This window comes from Hippopotamus amphibius, chromosome 4 (genome assembly GCF_030028045.1).
Source record: "Hippopotamus amphibius kiboko isolate mHipAmp2 chromosome 4, mHipAmp2.hap2, whole genome shotgun sequence".
In the NCBI taxonomy this organism is placed as follows: domain Eukaryota; kingdom Metazoa; phylum Chordata; class Mammalia; order Artiodactyla; family Hippopotamidae; genus Hippopotamus; species Hippopotamus amphibius.
The window spans coordinates 18,625,388-18,642,464 of NC_080189.1; the positions used below are offsets into that span (position 1 = coordinate 18,625,388).

At 37.3% G+C, this 17,077-nt stretch overlaps 1 protein-coding gene across 5 annotated transcripts in view; it reads left to right on the forward strand.

The window, feature by feature from the left end:
• The window catches only part of CNOT4 (CCR4-NOT transcription complex subunit 4), a 141,952-nt gene extending 125,405 nt beyond the window's left edge, over window positions 1–16,547 (forward strand). For 3 of the 5 annotated variants that reach the window (XM_057730942.1, XM_057730944.1, XM_057730943.1), the window contains exons 11-12: window positions 14,277–14,489; window positions 15,170–16,547. In XM_057730942.1, the coding sequence (XP_057586925.1) occupies window positions 14,277–14,489; window positions 15,170–15,474 (518 nt within the window). In that variant the 3' untranslated portion in view covers window positions 15,475–16,547. The remainder of the gene's footprint in view (window positions 1–14,276; window positions 14,490–15,169) is intronic. The other 2 variants (XM_057730945.1, XM_057730946.1) reach the window with 1 other exon arrangement.
• The last annotated feature ends 530 nt before the right edge of the window (window positions 16,548–17,077 follow it).

Sequence of the window (17,077 nt, forward strand, 5' to 3'; positions counted from 1 at the left end):
TATTTATTAACATTTATGATTATGGATTACTGATATATGTGTGTATGCCCTATTCCCTCATCCCTCACTTCAGGGTATGATTTGCTACTAGGTATGGGTTTTGGGGGTTTGTTTTTGTTTTTACATCTAAACTGTTAACATTCACTAACTAACCTAACCGTAGTCTTACCCAGACCCAAAGTCCCAGATAGGAATGACATTTCTTGAGTCTTAGTGTAGTCAGTGCTGCAAAACTTCATCTGTATTTTAAATGGTAGGTAATTGGAATGAAGCCTATTACTAAAATAAAGATCATACATAATTTCCAAATAAATACATGCAGTCCTGCAACCTTTGTTTTATAATATGCTTTCAGGTTTTAATTCTTGACCATCATGGGTCTTATTCTCATAGCTTGTGCTCACCTCTATATCCAGTTTCTTTTTCTTTCTTTGGACAAAGAAGAAATTGTTTCTTCCTCCAGGACAAAGAAGAAATTGTTTCTTCCTCCAGGACAAAGAAGAAATTGTTTCTTCCTCCACCTAACTTACCACAATTAGAGGGGGAGGTCTTGGCTAGATCTTAATGTGCACCACCTGTGTGATTCCCCTATAGGATCTCTGACAGGCCTGAATTTTCCTTTTTCAAAGGAGAAGAAAGTGCTCTGTCAGGCCACTGAGTGTTTACTCAATCTCTATGATCATTTACCTCCCAATTTCCTTCTCAGTAGCCAGTCTTATTTCCAAACTAGCTTTTGATTTTAAATGATCATGTAATTTTTTTCTTCTCTCTTTCTAAAATCTAAACAGCACATTTAAGCAGAAAGCACAGTCTGGGTTTGCAGTAGATTGAGTAACAAACGTCGAATTGGTAGCTTTTGACATTGTAAGATTGGTATTACTCACTTTCTCCTACTTCTAAGTTATTCTAGCTCTTTAAAACTATATTGTAGGCAATACTACTAAAATTCAGTGTTTCACAAATATGTGTGATTTTTAGTAGAACTAATTTTTTTCCCTAAAATGTTCATTTTAGTTCAGTATAAAGCTCCAGGATATGGTGAAACAGGAATTGTATTTTCTAATTTATATTTAAGACTGTATTCATCTGATCTTCCTCCCCTCTTTCCTTCCTGCTTTCCTTTCTTCAACACTGATTGAGAATTGGTTCTGTCAAGACCATCTCTGGTACTCTTTTCCAATTGAACTGTAATAAATCATAGCTAAGGATGAACACTTAAAAACATATATTTTAAAAATGATTTTTAAACTAAGGCCCTTTAGTGAACTGATGGTAAACATATAGCTCTTAAAATTCATCAGCATATAGGCCTTTTGAAACGCTATCCTCCACAGGAGTGTCATCTTTTGTAGGTTTGGAAAGGATGCAGTCTTATTAGGACTAATTCTTTTTAAATTGAGGCATAATTTGAAAATTGGAAGCAAAAAATTTTTCTGTTTTCCCCATGAATAAATAGTAAGGAGGAAAAAAAAGCAAGATAGTCTTATTTTTTTTAATTGTACATTTCACATAACTGAAAAATAAGTAAATTTCAAATTTACATTCTTGTTTTGAAAAATCAAATGTTTATTTATAAAACAACCTCAAAACAAACTTTCACAAATATCTCTGGTTTGTGAAAATAGTAGTAAGGAAGAAAGATGTATGCTTGGTCTGTTGGGTTGGAGATGTTTATTACCATGACTATACCCATATCTATTTCATTTCGTTTTAGTATAATAATGAGGAATTTACTTCATTTCCTAAAATAATTTTTTTTCCTGGAGTTAAGAAACAAAGCAAATGATTATTTTAATGCCTAAAAGGATATTTTCTAAAAAATAAAGCTCATAGTTGGGTTATGAAGAATTTGTCAATTAAAATCATATTTCAGAGCATGGATAATTTTAGTCTTCTTTTTGAGGGATTTTTGTGTCTTTGATATAAACCCTTAAGATGGGAACCATCTTTCAGGAAAAGATGAGACTGATCTTCACTGTCAGAATAAAAGTGAGCTGTGTAATCAAATGGAGTAAAAACTGGCTTTAGTGTTTTTAATACACTTTTAGAAAACTTAGAAATCTTTTAATTTGGAAAATTATGAACATCAGAAGTCCTAGAAATTTCAGTAGACATATAACTGTATGGGGATTTGCTGCATAGGCAGCAAAATACTTTGGTCCGAGTGAGGAAATAATACTCCCATAAAAATATTTTATTGACACTAAACGATCAAAAGCTATCACTGCTTTGTTCAGAATAGCCGAACTGCAGTGATCCATTGAAGAAATATGAAACAAGCAGAGCAGCAAGACTTCTAGGGAGCAGAATATAGCATCAAGCCCAGAGGAAATGATACAGAGCAGATTTCAGTAAGTGTTTGTTGAATGAAAACTCATGGTTGAGAGAGTGATGTTAGTGTCTCATTATTTCTGGAGGCCTGCAAAGCCTGGATCTGAATCTGCTTTATGTTAAATCTGGACTTTTGGAGACATTACATTAATCAGATTTGTTTACACATGAATTATCTTACCTCTTGGTTGAACTGTGGCCTTCAGTTCAGTGTTAAGATTCCCCTCACCACTCAATGACTAGTCCTTCTCTTCTATCTTCTTTACCTCTGAACTCAGGAGATTCAGCTCTTGACTGATCCTTATTTTCCCAAGACCACCCTGCTCCCTCCCTTCACACCCACAAACTTTAAAAAATTTCACCTAACCAATACTTTTCTTACCTCCAATTTCTCATTTGTGATACTCAAAATATATATATATATATACACACACACATACATATATATGTATACATACACACACAATTCAGAAGGTCTTTATAAATACATACATTATTTTCCAGAACTCTCCGTGGATAATGAAGAGCTGTTTGGGGAACTTAATACTTTCCTAAGTAGGGAGCTCTCTTTAGGGAACTTATAATTGTTAAAGAATTTTTTCTCTTGGCTAAACCAAAATCTTTTTCCCATTTATACTTGTCAAATATGTGAAGGCAGTTTCCACTTGTCTAGTAATTTCTAGACATAGATGAAACATCCTTAGTCCTTTTAACCTTTTCATATCTAACATGGTTTCTGTAGTTCTCTCTGTAGTCCATTTCTCCTCTACACATATTTTGACGTGACAGTGAATGCCTTTCTTATAATATGAAGCTCATACTTTAATAATCCAGACGTGATTAGATAATCTACTTTTTCATTAACACTGTTCTTTTTACTAATATTTGTATATTCCTTTATAGTTTACATAGTCTTTTTATAAAAATATCCTGTGGCGTAGGTATTATCTCTGTTTTGTAAATGAGAAAGCTGAGGCTCTGAGTGGTTATCATTTGTGATTTGCTCAATGTCATATGGTTGCTAATTTAGACATTTCACCTCTATTTACATGGTCTTAATATTACCTTTTCAGAAGTTCCATTACCCAGTTGTTGCATCAAATGATATAAGTAAAACCACTAAACCTTTTTTCATACACATGACTGGTTAGTTAGATCTCTTCCATCTTACACTTTCCTAATGCATTTAAAAATATCTGAATGTATACGTGGTAAATTTTTATGTAGTAGAGTGTACCCTGTTTGTATGTCACCATCTCACAAGTTTATTTTATGGAAGAATGTGATTATAAAGTGATAGATAAATGTTATTAGTAACATTAATAACATTTGTGTGAATTTAAGAATTTTAACTTAAGAATAGTTGTAATTTTAATTATTGATTCTGTCATTTCTAGAGTTGGCTTCTTGTTTGCCTATTTAAATAAACTTTGTGGGTTTGTTAAGTATAATAAAAAGCATGGAGTCAAAGGTAAGACAAGCACTATCTCAGGAACTTTCAGGCTAACACACAGTATCTTAAGTTCTGTGACAATTTAAACACTGCTGGCATCCATGCTATACTTTACTATCTTACACCAAAAGGTTACCATTAGAAAACTTTCCAGAAACTGCTGAATTCAAAATGTATTATAGTAATGACATTCTAGAAAGCCTGTCCAAGAAATAAATTACTTTGATATGGTTGGTTCTTTATGGAAATGCATTTTGGCTTTCATTGATCACTCTAGTCCATTTGTTTTAGGGGATTGATGTGTCAGTGGGATGGAAATGGAGTTTAGCTGCAAATCTTTGAGTTTGGGTAGGCAACAGAAGAAAAAAAGGAAATGGATTTGGAAGGAAGACATTTAGGATGTCCTCCATAGGACATCCATAGGATTTAGAAGGAGGACATTTCCTGCGGAAAACAGTTGTCAGTAGAAGCTGCCTCCATGACTGTTGTTCTACCTCAAAGTTAAACTTCCTGTGTATTTTATTTGGAAAGGAGCTGAGGTTTTAGCCAAAATGCTACATATAAAACTGCCCCCAAACACAAGCAATAGCGCAGTGCTTGCTAAACCTGTCATACTCATTTCTAAAGAAATCATCCAGCTTCTGTTTCAGAATTTTTCCAAGAACTCATTTTATAAGCATGTAGCTTCTAGAGTCTGCCTTTTCTTCCTTTCCCGGCACTTCCCTTAACAATAGCTTTTGTTTTTGTTTTTGTTTTTGTGTTTTAATTTGGTTATGCTGGGTTGTGGCAGACGGGCTTCTTAGTTGCGGCTCACCGGCTCCTTAGTTGTGACATGCGAACTCTTAGTTGTAGCATGCATGTGGGATCTAGTTCCCTGACCAGGGATCGAACCCGGGCCCCTTGCACTGGGAGCATGGAGTCTTATCCACTGCGCCACCAGGGAAGTCCCTTAACAATGGTTTTCTCAAAAAAAAATTGAAAAACAAAAACAAAAAACACAATGGTTTTGTGATGATGTCTGTTAGGATTAATACCCTGGGATAGAATCCATTTTGCACCTAGGGATTTTAAACTCATTTAAATTGAGTAGATGTTCTTTTACTGTCTTTGCATCTGTTTTGACTTACAGTTCTCTTTCCACATTGCTTAATCTGTCGTTTCTGGTTTGAGGATCATGCTCTTTTACAAAGAAGATGGAAGGAAGCAAAATGAAGATGGAACCACATAGATCAGGACTTAACATTTCGACAGGCTGAGCAGTAGCTTTTCCTAATTTTCTCCTATTCCAAAATTAGCGCTTTTTTTTGCCTTGAGCATTTTTCACAAGCTTCAGGTCATTATGAATTCTGATTTTAATCCTCAAGGATTATAATACTTTTATCTACAGGTAGGTTACATAACTCTATCTTTTCTAAGCTTTTTTTTTCCTTTTCACATCTTATCCCATGAGATTCTCTCTCCACAAGAACTGGTTTCTTTAGATTTCACCTGTTTCTTTTCCATATTAGAATTATTAATTGGATAGTCAGAATGTTCATATTTTAGCATCTTCTATGGCCTATGAATCACTGCCACCTATAACCATGGGATCACCCTGACCTACCCTTCTTTTTTTTTTTTAAACCTTCTTTGGAAAGATGTTTCCTAAAATAACCCAGAAGCAAATGTTCAGGGCTGTTCATTTAAGAATCATTAAATACCTCTTGAGGTTCAGATTCAGGAGCTATTCCCTATATATAGAGAGGATTAAATCAAGGCCCTTTTCTGGAGGAGCTCACAGTCTAGTAGAAAAAACTAATATATAAACAGGTGAATGCAATAGACTGTGGTGATTGCAAAAGTAGCCAGGATGCCAGCCATCCAAGAACTCAGTCTAGTTAGTCTCATTCCTTGCTTCTTGAAGTCCTAAAATTATGTCACATACTCTTAGGGCTTCTATATATGTTCACAAGAGCCAATCTGTTTTTTGATGGTGAGAAGTCCAGAATAAAATTTTCCCTCCTTGTTTCCAACTTGGGAAAGAGGGGTGGTCAGGAGGTGAATTTTATCAGGTTTATTTTCTTCTGGCAGATTTAGATCTCAGAGATGTCAGGGGGGTTGACATTCTCCATGTCTCTGCATTTTTTTAATTGGGTGAAATCATATTCCAGTGGATCTGTGTATCTTCTCCTGGATGTTAAGCTCCCTTGATCATCCTTGGATGTCCTCACAGGACTTTTCATAGTTCTCAGTTTTGTGCTCACTTTAAATGCTTTCCTGCAAGCTTCCAATTTCAGATTTTATAGATTTCTTATATTGGATTTTGGTCCCCCCATCGTTTAGTTCTGTTTCTTGGTTCCATGTAATCCAGTTTATAGTGCTTCTAAGAATGTATTTATCTTTTGCATTAACTTTTTAAAAAATTTATTTATTTATTTATTTATTTATTGGCTATGCTGGGTCTTCGTTGCTGTTCACGAGCTTTCTCTGGTTGCAGCGAGCAGGGGCTACTCTTCGTTGTGTTGCTTGGGCATCTTTTTGTGGTGGCTTCTCTTGTTGTGGAGCACAGGCTCTAGGTGCGTGGGCTTCAGTAGTTGTGGCACGTGGGCTCAATAGTTGTGGCTCGAGGGCTCTAGAGCACAGGCTCAGTAGTTGTGGTGCACGGGCTTAGTTGCTCTGAGGCGTGTGGGATCTTCCTGGCTCAGGGATTGAACCCGTGTCCCCTGCATTGGCAGGTGTATTCTTAACCACTGCGCCACCAGGGAAGCCCTGCATTACCTTTTTAAGTTTACTTTTTCTTCATTTTATATGCAGTTTTATATACAAACTTCTTTCCATAGGTATTTTTTCCTGGGTTTTGGTTTTGTTTGTTTGTTTTAATAGATTTTGCTTCCTTAGATCCTTCGTAAAGCAAACATCTAGAAACATTCTAGAAGAGAAAAATACACATTGTATAAAATATATCTACATATATTGTGCAGTGTTCCTACTGTGTTTTGTGATTAGCTGCTTCTGCTGCTATTCTGTATGGAATGCCCTTTCCCTTTTCTGTAACAGCTTTTCTTCCCCTGAGCTTCTCCAGTCATCATTTATCCTGCATGCAGAATGGCAGAATTGTTCATTTTCTTCTTCGTGCCCCACAGGACTTTGTTCCTAGCAGAACAGCACTTGCTATCACGTGGTGTAGTTATTTAAATATGTCTGCCACCCCTTCTCTTGGCCCATGAGTCTTGCCAGGACATGGACTGGTTGGTAGTGTACTTGGTGGTGAGAACAAACACTCTGGAGTCAGAATGGATATGATTACTGACTTCAACACTTTTGAACTTACATAAACTACCAGAGTCTACTTAGTCTCCTCATCTGTAAAATGAAACTACTAGTTAGCTCATTGGATTGTTGGTACTAAGGTAATCAGGTACGTAAAGTGCATGGTGAGTGAATGAATAGTGTCTAGAGTAGAAAAATGGATAGAGTATAGCTAAATAGACCTGTTTACTATCATGTACACGTAATATTAGAATATCTTTTTAAAAAAGCACTCATTTATTTTGGTGCATTGGATTTTTAAAATTATATTTGCTTGTGTTTTGGCATCTCAAGCACTATTGAAAACATTTTAGTGGCCTCTTCAGAGAGGCCTTTTGGGCCCCCAAATTTAGCTGATTCCTGCTTTCAGAAAGATTTGCATCTCTTTTGAGAGAATGGCTTGATTCATAGCATTATACAGATGTGAATTAAATAGGCTTTTTTGTGGAAAGTGATTTTTCAGCTGCTCTCAAGTTGGGTCTTTGACTCAGCAGATATCTTGAAGCACATCAAGTTTCTAAGACACTGAGCTGTGTGTTCAAGAGTATGTAAAATAGCCTCTTGCAGGCCTTTCAGTTGAGTTGTGAGAGAAAATGTAAGTACACCTTAGGGTGTACATACTGGATGTTACAGCATAGTGTGCTGTGACATGAGTGCAGTTCAGACCACAGTGCTGTCACCCAGAATGATCTGAGTGGAAGACTTGGACTTTTGCAAGATTGAGTAAAAATTAATTGAAGAGGTTGGGAAAGCATTCTAGACAAGAAGAAAGGCAGGAAATAAAGACAGTTCAGAAAGCCTAAATCATATTTAGATGATCCTTAAGGCCTCTCTTTTCCAGTTTATGTCATTTCTACTTTCTTCTGCTAGTGGGAATAAATTTTGACTGTTTTTTGTTAATAGTTTGTTCAAATTCTTCTGTTCTCAGAACTCTTTTTCATTTGAGTTCTTAGAATTTTCACTTAGTTTAATCTCTACTTTCAGATCTATTAAATAAAGAACAGCATGCCTATATCATGAAGGCTTTCTTTTAAGTTCTGATAGGAGAAATTTTGTGTGTTCTTTAAAGTTTTGTTTTACATATAGGACAAGCATAATTCATTTATATTTGAGTTGCTTAGAGATATGTTGAAGTTTGAGAAAGTTTAGGCTTTCTTGAAGTCATATACTGGTGGAGATGGACTCTGTCCCCAAACTCATAGGAATTAATATCTAACAGTGCTGGGGGTGGGGGAGATTGTAGTGATGGGTAGAGTGGCCGAGACAGGCTGTACTGTGTGTCCTAAAAATGCTTGAATATTTGAAAGTCTGGCAAGAATTAACCATAATGAGAACTAGATTTCTGATGGACAGCCCCTTGTACCAAGAAAGATTTGTCTCACTAAGTAACCTGCCTATTGGAAGCAGCCTTTGACTTTGAACTGTAGAGGACAGCAGTGAAGAAAAGGAAGTAAGAGCTTTTTAGAAAACAAGATCAGATTGAAGATTGAGGCTTTGGGGAGTAGCCATGAGATAAGGATTAAAAACTGAAGAGCAGAAGAAACTCTTTTATTTTTTTTATTTTTTATTATTTTTGGGGGGTACACCAAGTTCAATCATCTGTTTTTATACACATATCCCCGTATCAGAAGAAACTCTTTTAGGAATATTTTGTGACTGTAACTCTCAGTGACAACTTCCCAGTTGGGGTAGACTGCTAACAGAAATTTAACTTGAAATAAGAGGTCTCTGGTCCTAGGGACTGCAGTTGGGAATGCAGCAGCCTAAGAAGCAGGGCCGAATATGTGGGCCAGTTGTCCCTGCCCAAATATGAAAGTGGAGAAATTGGTGGATTTGCAACTGTAGTTACGTGTAACTAGTTTATAATAAAAAGACTTTGTGGAGGGGGTACCAAAAAGAAGGTAGGGGTAAAATTCCAAGCAGGGACAAAATCCTGACATGGTAGTATGAATTGTATTAGAAGAAACAAAACTTGGAATAGCCTTTTATTTTAGAGTTCCCCCTTAAGTGTGTTTTATTTCACCATGTTGTCGTTATACATAGATCTTCTGTCTTCCCTCTTAGCAGACCTTGTTTTTCAGATGCAATCTTACGTGCTACCCTAAAATGGAAATAGATGAAATCAGGAGGTGGGAGGGGATGTGTCCTACTATCCTGTCCCCTTAACTTCCTCCACAGTCACTCCTGAGGTGGTTTTGCATTCTTTGAAACCAACTTGAAAATTGTTCTTTTAGGTGCAGACTTCATGCAAGCCAGAAAAACTCATTGGCTTGTCACCAGTGACAACTTACCATAAGGAACAGATTTTTCCACAGTCTTGTTCTCTGTAGCAAAGTTTTACATTTTATAATAATATATTGCCGTTAATCTGAGGAACAGAAAGGAAAGAAATCCACTTGGCCGCTATAATGTGAGCTCTTGCTTAAGCCATTCATCTTTTCCTGCTTTATGATTTTCTCTGAAAGACCTGATGTCAGACGCAGCTTAATTTTATTTTGTAATATAATCATTGCTTATAAAATGTGTCTGTGCGTATTTCCTAGTAAGTAGTTGGACTAGTTTAGTGTTTTGTAAAAATACAAAAGATAGCTTTAACCTGTCGTGGGTTTTTTAGGCGCGGGGCATCTATGAATTTAACTCCATGAACTTAACTCCATGAATGAAAGACTGCAACTCTTGTTCACCCACCAGCACATTTCCACACATGCGCCTAACTAGCCTCTCTTTTTACTAAACTTTTGTAGCATTTGTTAATCATGTACAACCCCATGACATTTCTTCTGCTGGTTTTTCAGATAGTGATTGTTGAACTTTTCCCATATTTGCATTGTCTCACCATCTAGACTTTAAGCTTCTTGAGAACAGGAGTCATGGCTTAAGGGCTTTGTCCTCCTTGCACACTGTAGGCATTCAGTAAGTAGTTGCTTTGACTTTTATCTTGGCAACCTTAACACATACATTTTGTTGTTGTTGCCATTGTTGCTAAAAACTAGACTTGTCAGCTTGCTTAGTGCACTGATGATTGACTTGTTACGGACTGAGTGTTAGGCTACCAGCATATTGGCGGAATTTTAACCGTAATTTCTTCTTTAATAAAATGTGTTCCGAGCTACGTAAACTGAAGTATACTGGTACTTCCTACACAATGGAATATGTGAGTGTGGTATATGGCATCTTGAAAGTACTTTAAATTCTGTCTTTGAGTTCTTCTGAAAAATAAAACTGCTACAACTTCACCTGCTCTCCTACCCTCAAATTATTTAGAACTGAAAGTAGTGTTTTTGTACATGTTTGTAAATTATAAATTACAATTAATTTTTTAACATCATAAAACATTTAAGCATATTAGCAATCCTTTAAAAGTATACAATCCTTCCCTAGTGTATTATGCTACTACTAGTTAAATAAAAATAAAATGAGTACTTAGTGTAAAATATGTTTAGTGGCTTGATTTTCATTGTAGTTTGCTTATGGACCATTTAAAGGGCTTTCTCATGTCTTATTTGTCTTTGTACTGTGTTGGTGGTGAGAAGGGTTATTAGCTAGATTGACTACACAGTACCTCTGTGAGAATGCCGAGTATTATCCCCACATTCCTAGGAGGAGACTGTTGTGTACAGAGCCAGTTCCTGGCAAGTGAGAAATCTTATCGTGGCTTTTTGGAAACTACTGTCTATTCAGTATTAAGTATTAGAAAAGAATTGTTAGGCATTTATCAAGTAGTAAGTGGACTTCAAATTGTTCTCCCTTCTCTTATTTTATCCTTATGAGAGAATAAAGCAGATGTTATCTTACTTATGAAGCAGGGTCCTGGCATATTAAGAGACTTATATGCTCAAGGTTATATTAGTTACATTTGCCTTACACAGTCCATCTGCAATTTTCAGCCCAGTGTTTTCTCCATGAAACCTACTGACTTGTACACAGTGAATTGTATGCTAGTGTGAAGTCCTATATAAATAAAGGAAAATGAAGTTGCATCAGCTTGCATCCAGGTGTCCTGTCCTGGTACTATTTAAAAGGAAATGTATATTCGAGTAGAATTATTTAGAGCCCTAGAAACAAAGGAATCAACTTCCTTTGTGCAGTGATTGTCAACCAGAGATGATTTTAACCCCCACCCGCACCCCCAGTAGTCATTTGGCAATGTCTGGAGACATTTTTCATTGTCAGACTGGGGGTGGGGGCGGGGGTGGGGGGTGTTGTGCCTGCAAGCTGCTGGCATCCAGTGGTGCTGCTAAACATCCTGCAGTGCACAGGACAGCCCCCTCATGACGAGAAATGAACTATGTAGTCCAAAATGTCGATAGTGCTGAGGTTAATCAACCCTGCTATATGTACTGAAAGTAATGGAATTACCAGAAGCCCTCTCAGCCAAAACAAATTTGGGTCAGAGGTGGGGTGGGAGGGTGGGCAGGGAGGTAAAGGAGGTGATTTCAAGTGTGGCTGTTGAAATTTTGATGGGGTTAGGATTTCTCTGTCTTCCTTTTTCTTGTCCCTTCTTTGTGCCAATACTTGGCACAGCAATAACAGAGAAAACAGTGAAGAAAACTTTTCTTCTTGTAAGCTACTTAGAATGGTGGTCCCATTCCCAGAGCTAATGACGTCAGTTCACTTCCTTGTGACACTCGCAGCTTCACTGTAAACCAACCATCCATGCTATCAGGCTCCCAAGATGTCTAGGCACATGACTTTGTTTTTGGCAAGACTGTAAGAATTGTAAACCAGCTGATTTATTTCGCGAGGTATCTTATAATCGTAGTTCACCTGGGAGGATCTAAGTTTCTCACTGGTTCTATATCATGTGCCATTTGTGAATGTCTTTGGCTAACATACTCTTGCTTGATTTCATTTGCCTAAAATCAGAGAAACATATCTTTTTTTTAATCAATTTTTATTTTAGAGCAATTTTAAGTTCACAGCAAAATTGAGTAGAGAGTACAGAGAGTTCCCATATATCCCCTGCCTGTGAACAAATGTCTTTTGATTTTACTGTAATACTAATTTTCGGATAAACTTTATATAAATGCAAATGTTATTCTGTTAATGCAAAATTCCTTAGCTCCAGGTCTCACTAAATGTAAAGTAAAAGTAAGGATAAAATGGGTTTTACTAAGTTACGGGTTTTTTTTTCTTTTTCCCTGTGCAGTGGAAGAGGGAGCCTCAAACCATCTGCATAGGCTTCTTATTGATTTTTGGCTGCCTAAAGTTCAAGAGCATTAGTCTTCCTTAAAATTTTCCCACATGGTTGTACATCACCTTTCTTTTCAGAGTTTATTTCCCTCCTGTGAAGTTTTCCTTGTTTAGAGTCCAGTTTTTGGTTAATTGAAAACAAGTTAATTTATTCAGTCTGACAGTGTGACTACTTTAAAGGTTAGAATGTACCGTAGCTACCAAACCTTCCTGTAATTGAGGGTATTCTAGGACTTTTAGTGTGATCTTTTTAATGCCTCATGAGTTTGGAACTGGGGGGAAATTGATGATTGTGTTGTTGATTAGAATTTTTTTCCCCCTGGCTGCAAAGTCCAGTTTGCTCCTTTAGTGAAATATTTCTCCTGCTAGTCATGGCTGATGGGCATACTATAATGTTTCTGTGTTTCTTTTTTTGCTTCCTTTTTATCATGGGTGTCACAGGCCCCTGGGATTTGCCTTAAACATTTTACCTATTAAAAAGCCAATCAGTAGTCTATATAGATATAAAATAAATAGTCTTGGTTTCGTCTTGACTATACAAGTTATGTGAGTTGGGCAAATTATTCTAGAGTTTATTTCTTTATCTGTTAAATGCACACTATTCCCCCTGCTCTTCCTACCTCACAACATGAAGATCAAATGAAATAGTAATGGACTATGAGAGTGCTTTGTGACTTGCACAACAGAGTGCAGGTGTCAGGTAGGATGCAAATAGAAGGCTGAGCTTTAGGAAATTGCACTGATTGTGAACTGAAATTTGGTTTGAAGAATTTATTTTCCTTTCTGTTGACTAGTCTGTATGGTATAGATTGCCTTCATCTTCGTAAATTCAGAGATGACTTTTGTTGCATTTGGTTGTAGTTTTTTGTCTTTTTATAAATAATGTCAATAAGGTTAAGTGTCACTTGCAGAAATATTATAGTTTGGCATAGGTTAGTGATTGGCGCAAAGGAAACATTATAAAAAGAAAACTCCAAGTTCACTAAATAGCACCGACCTGATAGGATGTCGTCATCATCGTCATTAATGGTGATTGCTCACCAGTTCTGTAGGACCAGAAATAATTTTCTGTGCTCAAAAACTGCACTTGGTAGTTTGACCTCCTATCCTATTTTCAATAAAACAATTAGTTTAAGTAGTACCCTTCCCCTCCTCCACAACCAGTTAGTTATATACCATGTAGATTCTGTATGGTAGTAGATCAAGTGAGTTTAGTCACAATTTATGAAAGGCTTTTTATCTCAAGTGTCTTATCACATTTGATGCTATTTACAAATAGAACCAGAGAACTAACAGTAGGACTCCAGGACTTGTGTTTTAAATGATGGGTAGAACTGTAAGAATAGAGTGGGCAGACTGCTGGAAATGAGTCCATCTAAAAGGTAGCTTCATCCCTGCCTCCTTGGCCTTTGTGACTAATGGAAAAATGCTCTTTTCATATTCAAAAGCCTATTCATTACTGCCTTTCTCCTCTGAAATACATGATCAGTTTTACAATCAGGAGGAACTTAATTATTTTTCTTTTTCTATATGCTTATGTTTATTCTTCATAAAATGACTTTTCTTTCATTTAATGGGCTCAGAATATGCTCCTATATTGAACTTTACAGGATTGCTGCTTTTTTTTAAATAGCATAAATCAGCTCAGCTGGCTAGATGCCCCACTAACGGAAACTTCACAATGTAGCTGGAACTAAATTGTGCTCTGGAGCATTGAGTCTTTACACTGGATTATTGACTTACAAATACAGATGGTGAAGAGTCTGTAAGAAGGACAAGAAGCTCCCTCTGCTGACCCTTAAGCAAGTTTTTCCTCACTTATTTCAGGGGCTCTGAGCTCACAAACAAAATCCTAACCAAGTTTATCTTGCTAGGACAACCCATTTTAAATGCTCAATAAAGAAAGAATAATTCTCCTCCCGCTTAACCACTAAAGGACAACATATGTTTCTAACGTCAGCTTTTTATTTTTTTTTTTTATCTTTCATTTTTTTGTTGGTAAATCTCCCAGACAACAGCAGTTCTGTAGAGAGTTTAAATATGAAGGAATGGCAGGACGGGCTAAGGGCACTTCTACCCAACATTAACATCAACTTTGGTGGACTGCCCAATTCTTCTTCCCCCTCCAACGCCAACCACAGTGCACCAACGTCCAACACTGCCACCTCCGACAGCCTGAGTTGGGACAGCCCTGGCAGCTGGACAGACCCAGCCATCATCACAGGTAACTTTCGCACTCCTTCAGCTCCGCTGACTGCCATCAGTTTGATTTTTAGCACAGATGAACTAAAAACAGAGGTCTCGTCAACGTAATCGTCCCAAAGCCACAAGTGTGTGGTACCTTGTTTCGTTCTCTGGGGTCATGTGGCCTCAGTTAACTCTGTTGGCCTAGTTGTGTGCTAATGCATTTGGTACCTAGGTTGCTTCTTTTGGTGTAAGTAGGTCCTAACGTCTGACGGCAAGTTGTGTATTTTGTAGGCCTCAAAGTACGAAAGGGTCTGACTTATCCTCTTAAAGGAACATACTCCACTTTAAAAAATAAAGCTCTCTATTATAAGGCTATCTTGTTTATATATCCCTACTAGAGAAGGAAAGCACAATTGAGAAATAACGTCATACAATCTTGGGGACTCATTTTTGCAACTCTGCCTCCGACACTGGGGGACAATGTCTGTATAGTTGAAGGGGAGGCATGGGTTTTTGTGACAATAAATTGTGATCAATGTAGGTGGGGGATAAAAGAAGCATAAGATTGAGATGGTCTTATTTGGAAGGAGTTTAAAATTGTAATTCTTTGTTTCTTTTTGGATAAACTAAGCACCTTAAAATTTTTTGTTTGACGGATATCTTATTCTTTGTGCACAATTTCACCATTTTCCTTCTTGTTTTCTTTTCTCTCCTTAGGTATTCCAGCATCTTCAGGAAACAGTTTAGACTCTCTTCAAGATGACAATCCTCCACACTGGCTAAAATCCCTTCAGGCCCTCACAGAGATGGACGGCCCCAGCGCTGCTCCATCACAAACCACCCACCACAGCACCCCCTTCAGCACACAGATCCCTCTGCACAGAGCCAGTTGGAATCCCTACCCTCCTCCTTCAAATCCTTCCAGCTTTCACTCCCCACCCCCAGGCTTTCAGACAGCCTTCAGACCCCCCAGCAAAACCCCCACAGATTTATTACAGAGTTCAACACTGGACCGCCATTAGGGAAAGAGGAGAATTCATTAGAAAATGCAGGATTTGTCCCACCCTGTTTTCTCCCTCTCAGCCCACCCACAGCTCCCTTCTCATCTCTTATGTTCTGAAGAATCCAGTTCCTGATCAATTTTTTTTCTCCCTGCCCCCAGATGCAATGCGATCACAGGGTCATTACCATCTTTTTTTTTTATTGTAAAAGTTTCTGTTGATCCAGCATTCGAGTGACACTGTTGAATGTTTTCTAAAGATGCCTTTTTAAGGAGGAAAAAAAAGAAATCAAAGGGCAGTCTCTATACTTAGAAAATTAGTTTGTCTGTTGCGCATAATAATGACATAATCTGCTTGGCAGAAAATGGCGATTAATCTATAGGAAAGGTGAAGTAAGTGCATTATCAACTGCAGAAGTTTGAAAACCAGGTTGATTGAAATGAGATTGCTAAGTGCATGGGGGAAAGCAGTGATCCTGGCATCCATCTTGTATTCAGCTTATCACTATTGCAGAAAAAATGCTTTTAATTTAATTTTTAATTATTTTGGCAAGTTGATGGAGAGGACTTGATTGTGTTGTTAAGCAGAAGAATTTATTGGAAATTGATGGAAAGACAAATTGCTCTGTAGTAGTAACTGGCCTATTGCTAAAGAGTTTATAAGGAGGGGAGAAGTGATTTTTTAAAGGAGAAACAATTTTGGCTTTAGATTTAAAGTAAATTCAGATGTTTTAAAGAAAAAAAGTATTCACAGATTAAATATCTATGCATAATATAAGAGCTGAAGTATAAGTGATTTCTTCAATCTTTCTCCTCTGTCAGAATCTTTTTTTCTTTTTACCTTACATTCACCTGACTAAGGGCACTCTGAGATAGCACTGCTCTGGGGCCATCTGATCACCATTAGGAGCAAATCTCTGACCTCCTTGCCTGCAGCTTTTACTTAACCCTGTAGTTTCTGGACGTTTGTGCAGTATTGAAAAGACAGGAGAAAAGAAAACAGAAACCTGGTTATAACCTGATGCTAAAACTAAAAAAAAAGGAAATGTACCTCTTTCTTCAGAATTAAAACTAAAATCTTAAATAAAACAGAAAACTTGATGATGACCCTTGGGTTGTTCTTCTTTTTGCTTTTCCATTTTATTGCATGGGAATTTGAAACATTTTGTGGTAACAGTCATCAGGTGTTTCCATTGATTTTACATCTTCAACAATAGGGAGGATGGGTTAGAAGAAATTAGAAAAAAATTTCATTTTATTGTCAGTCATTGCCATCTTTGAAGATCAACCCATCTTATCCTCAAGAGTTCCGCTTCCAGTGGCTTTCAGAAGATGCTTCTTTGTGCTGTTGTGCAGACCAGATCTTCCCGACTGAGAAGCCTCACATGCCACAAAGGAGCAAATAGGCCGTGTTGTGCTGAGATGCTGGTTGTCTCAGGGAGACCTGGCAGCACCCGCAGTCAGGGTGCCATACAAGTGAGTGAGCACGTGAGTCCCTCGACGGGAAAGAGATCGGGAAACACTGATGTAGGAAAGCCATAGAGAAATCTTTCATGACCAGCCATTCTAGGCAGGACCTAATGATAGAGAGATGGTCACACCACTGGCCAAAATAGGGTACAAGG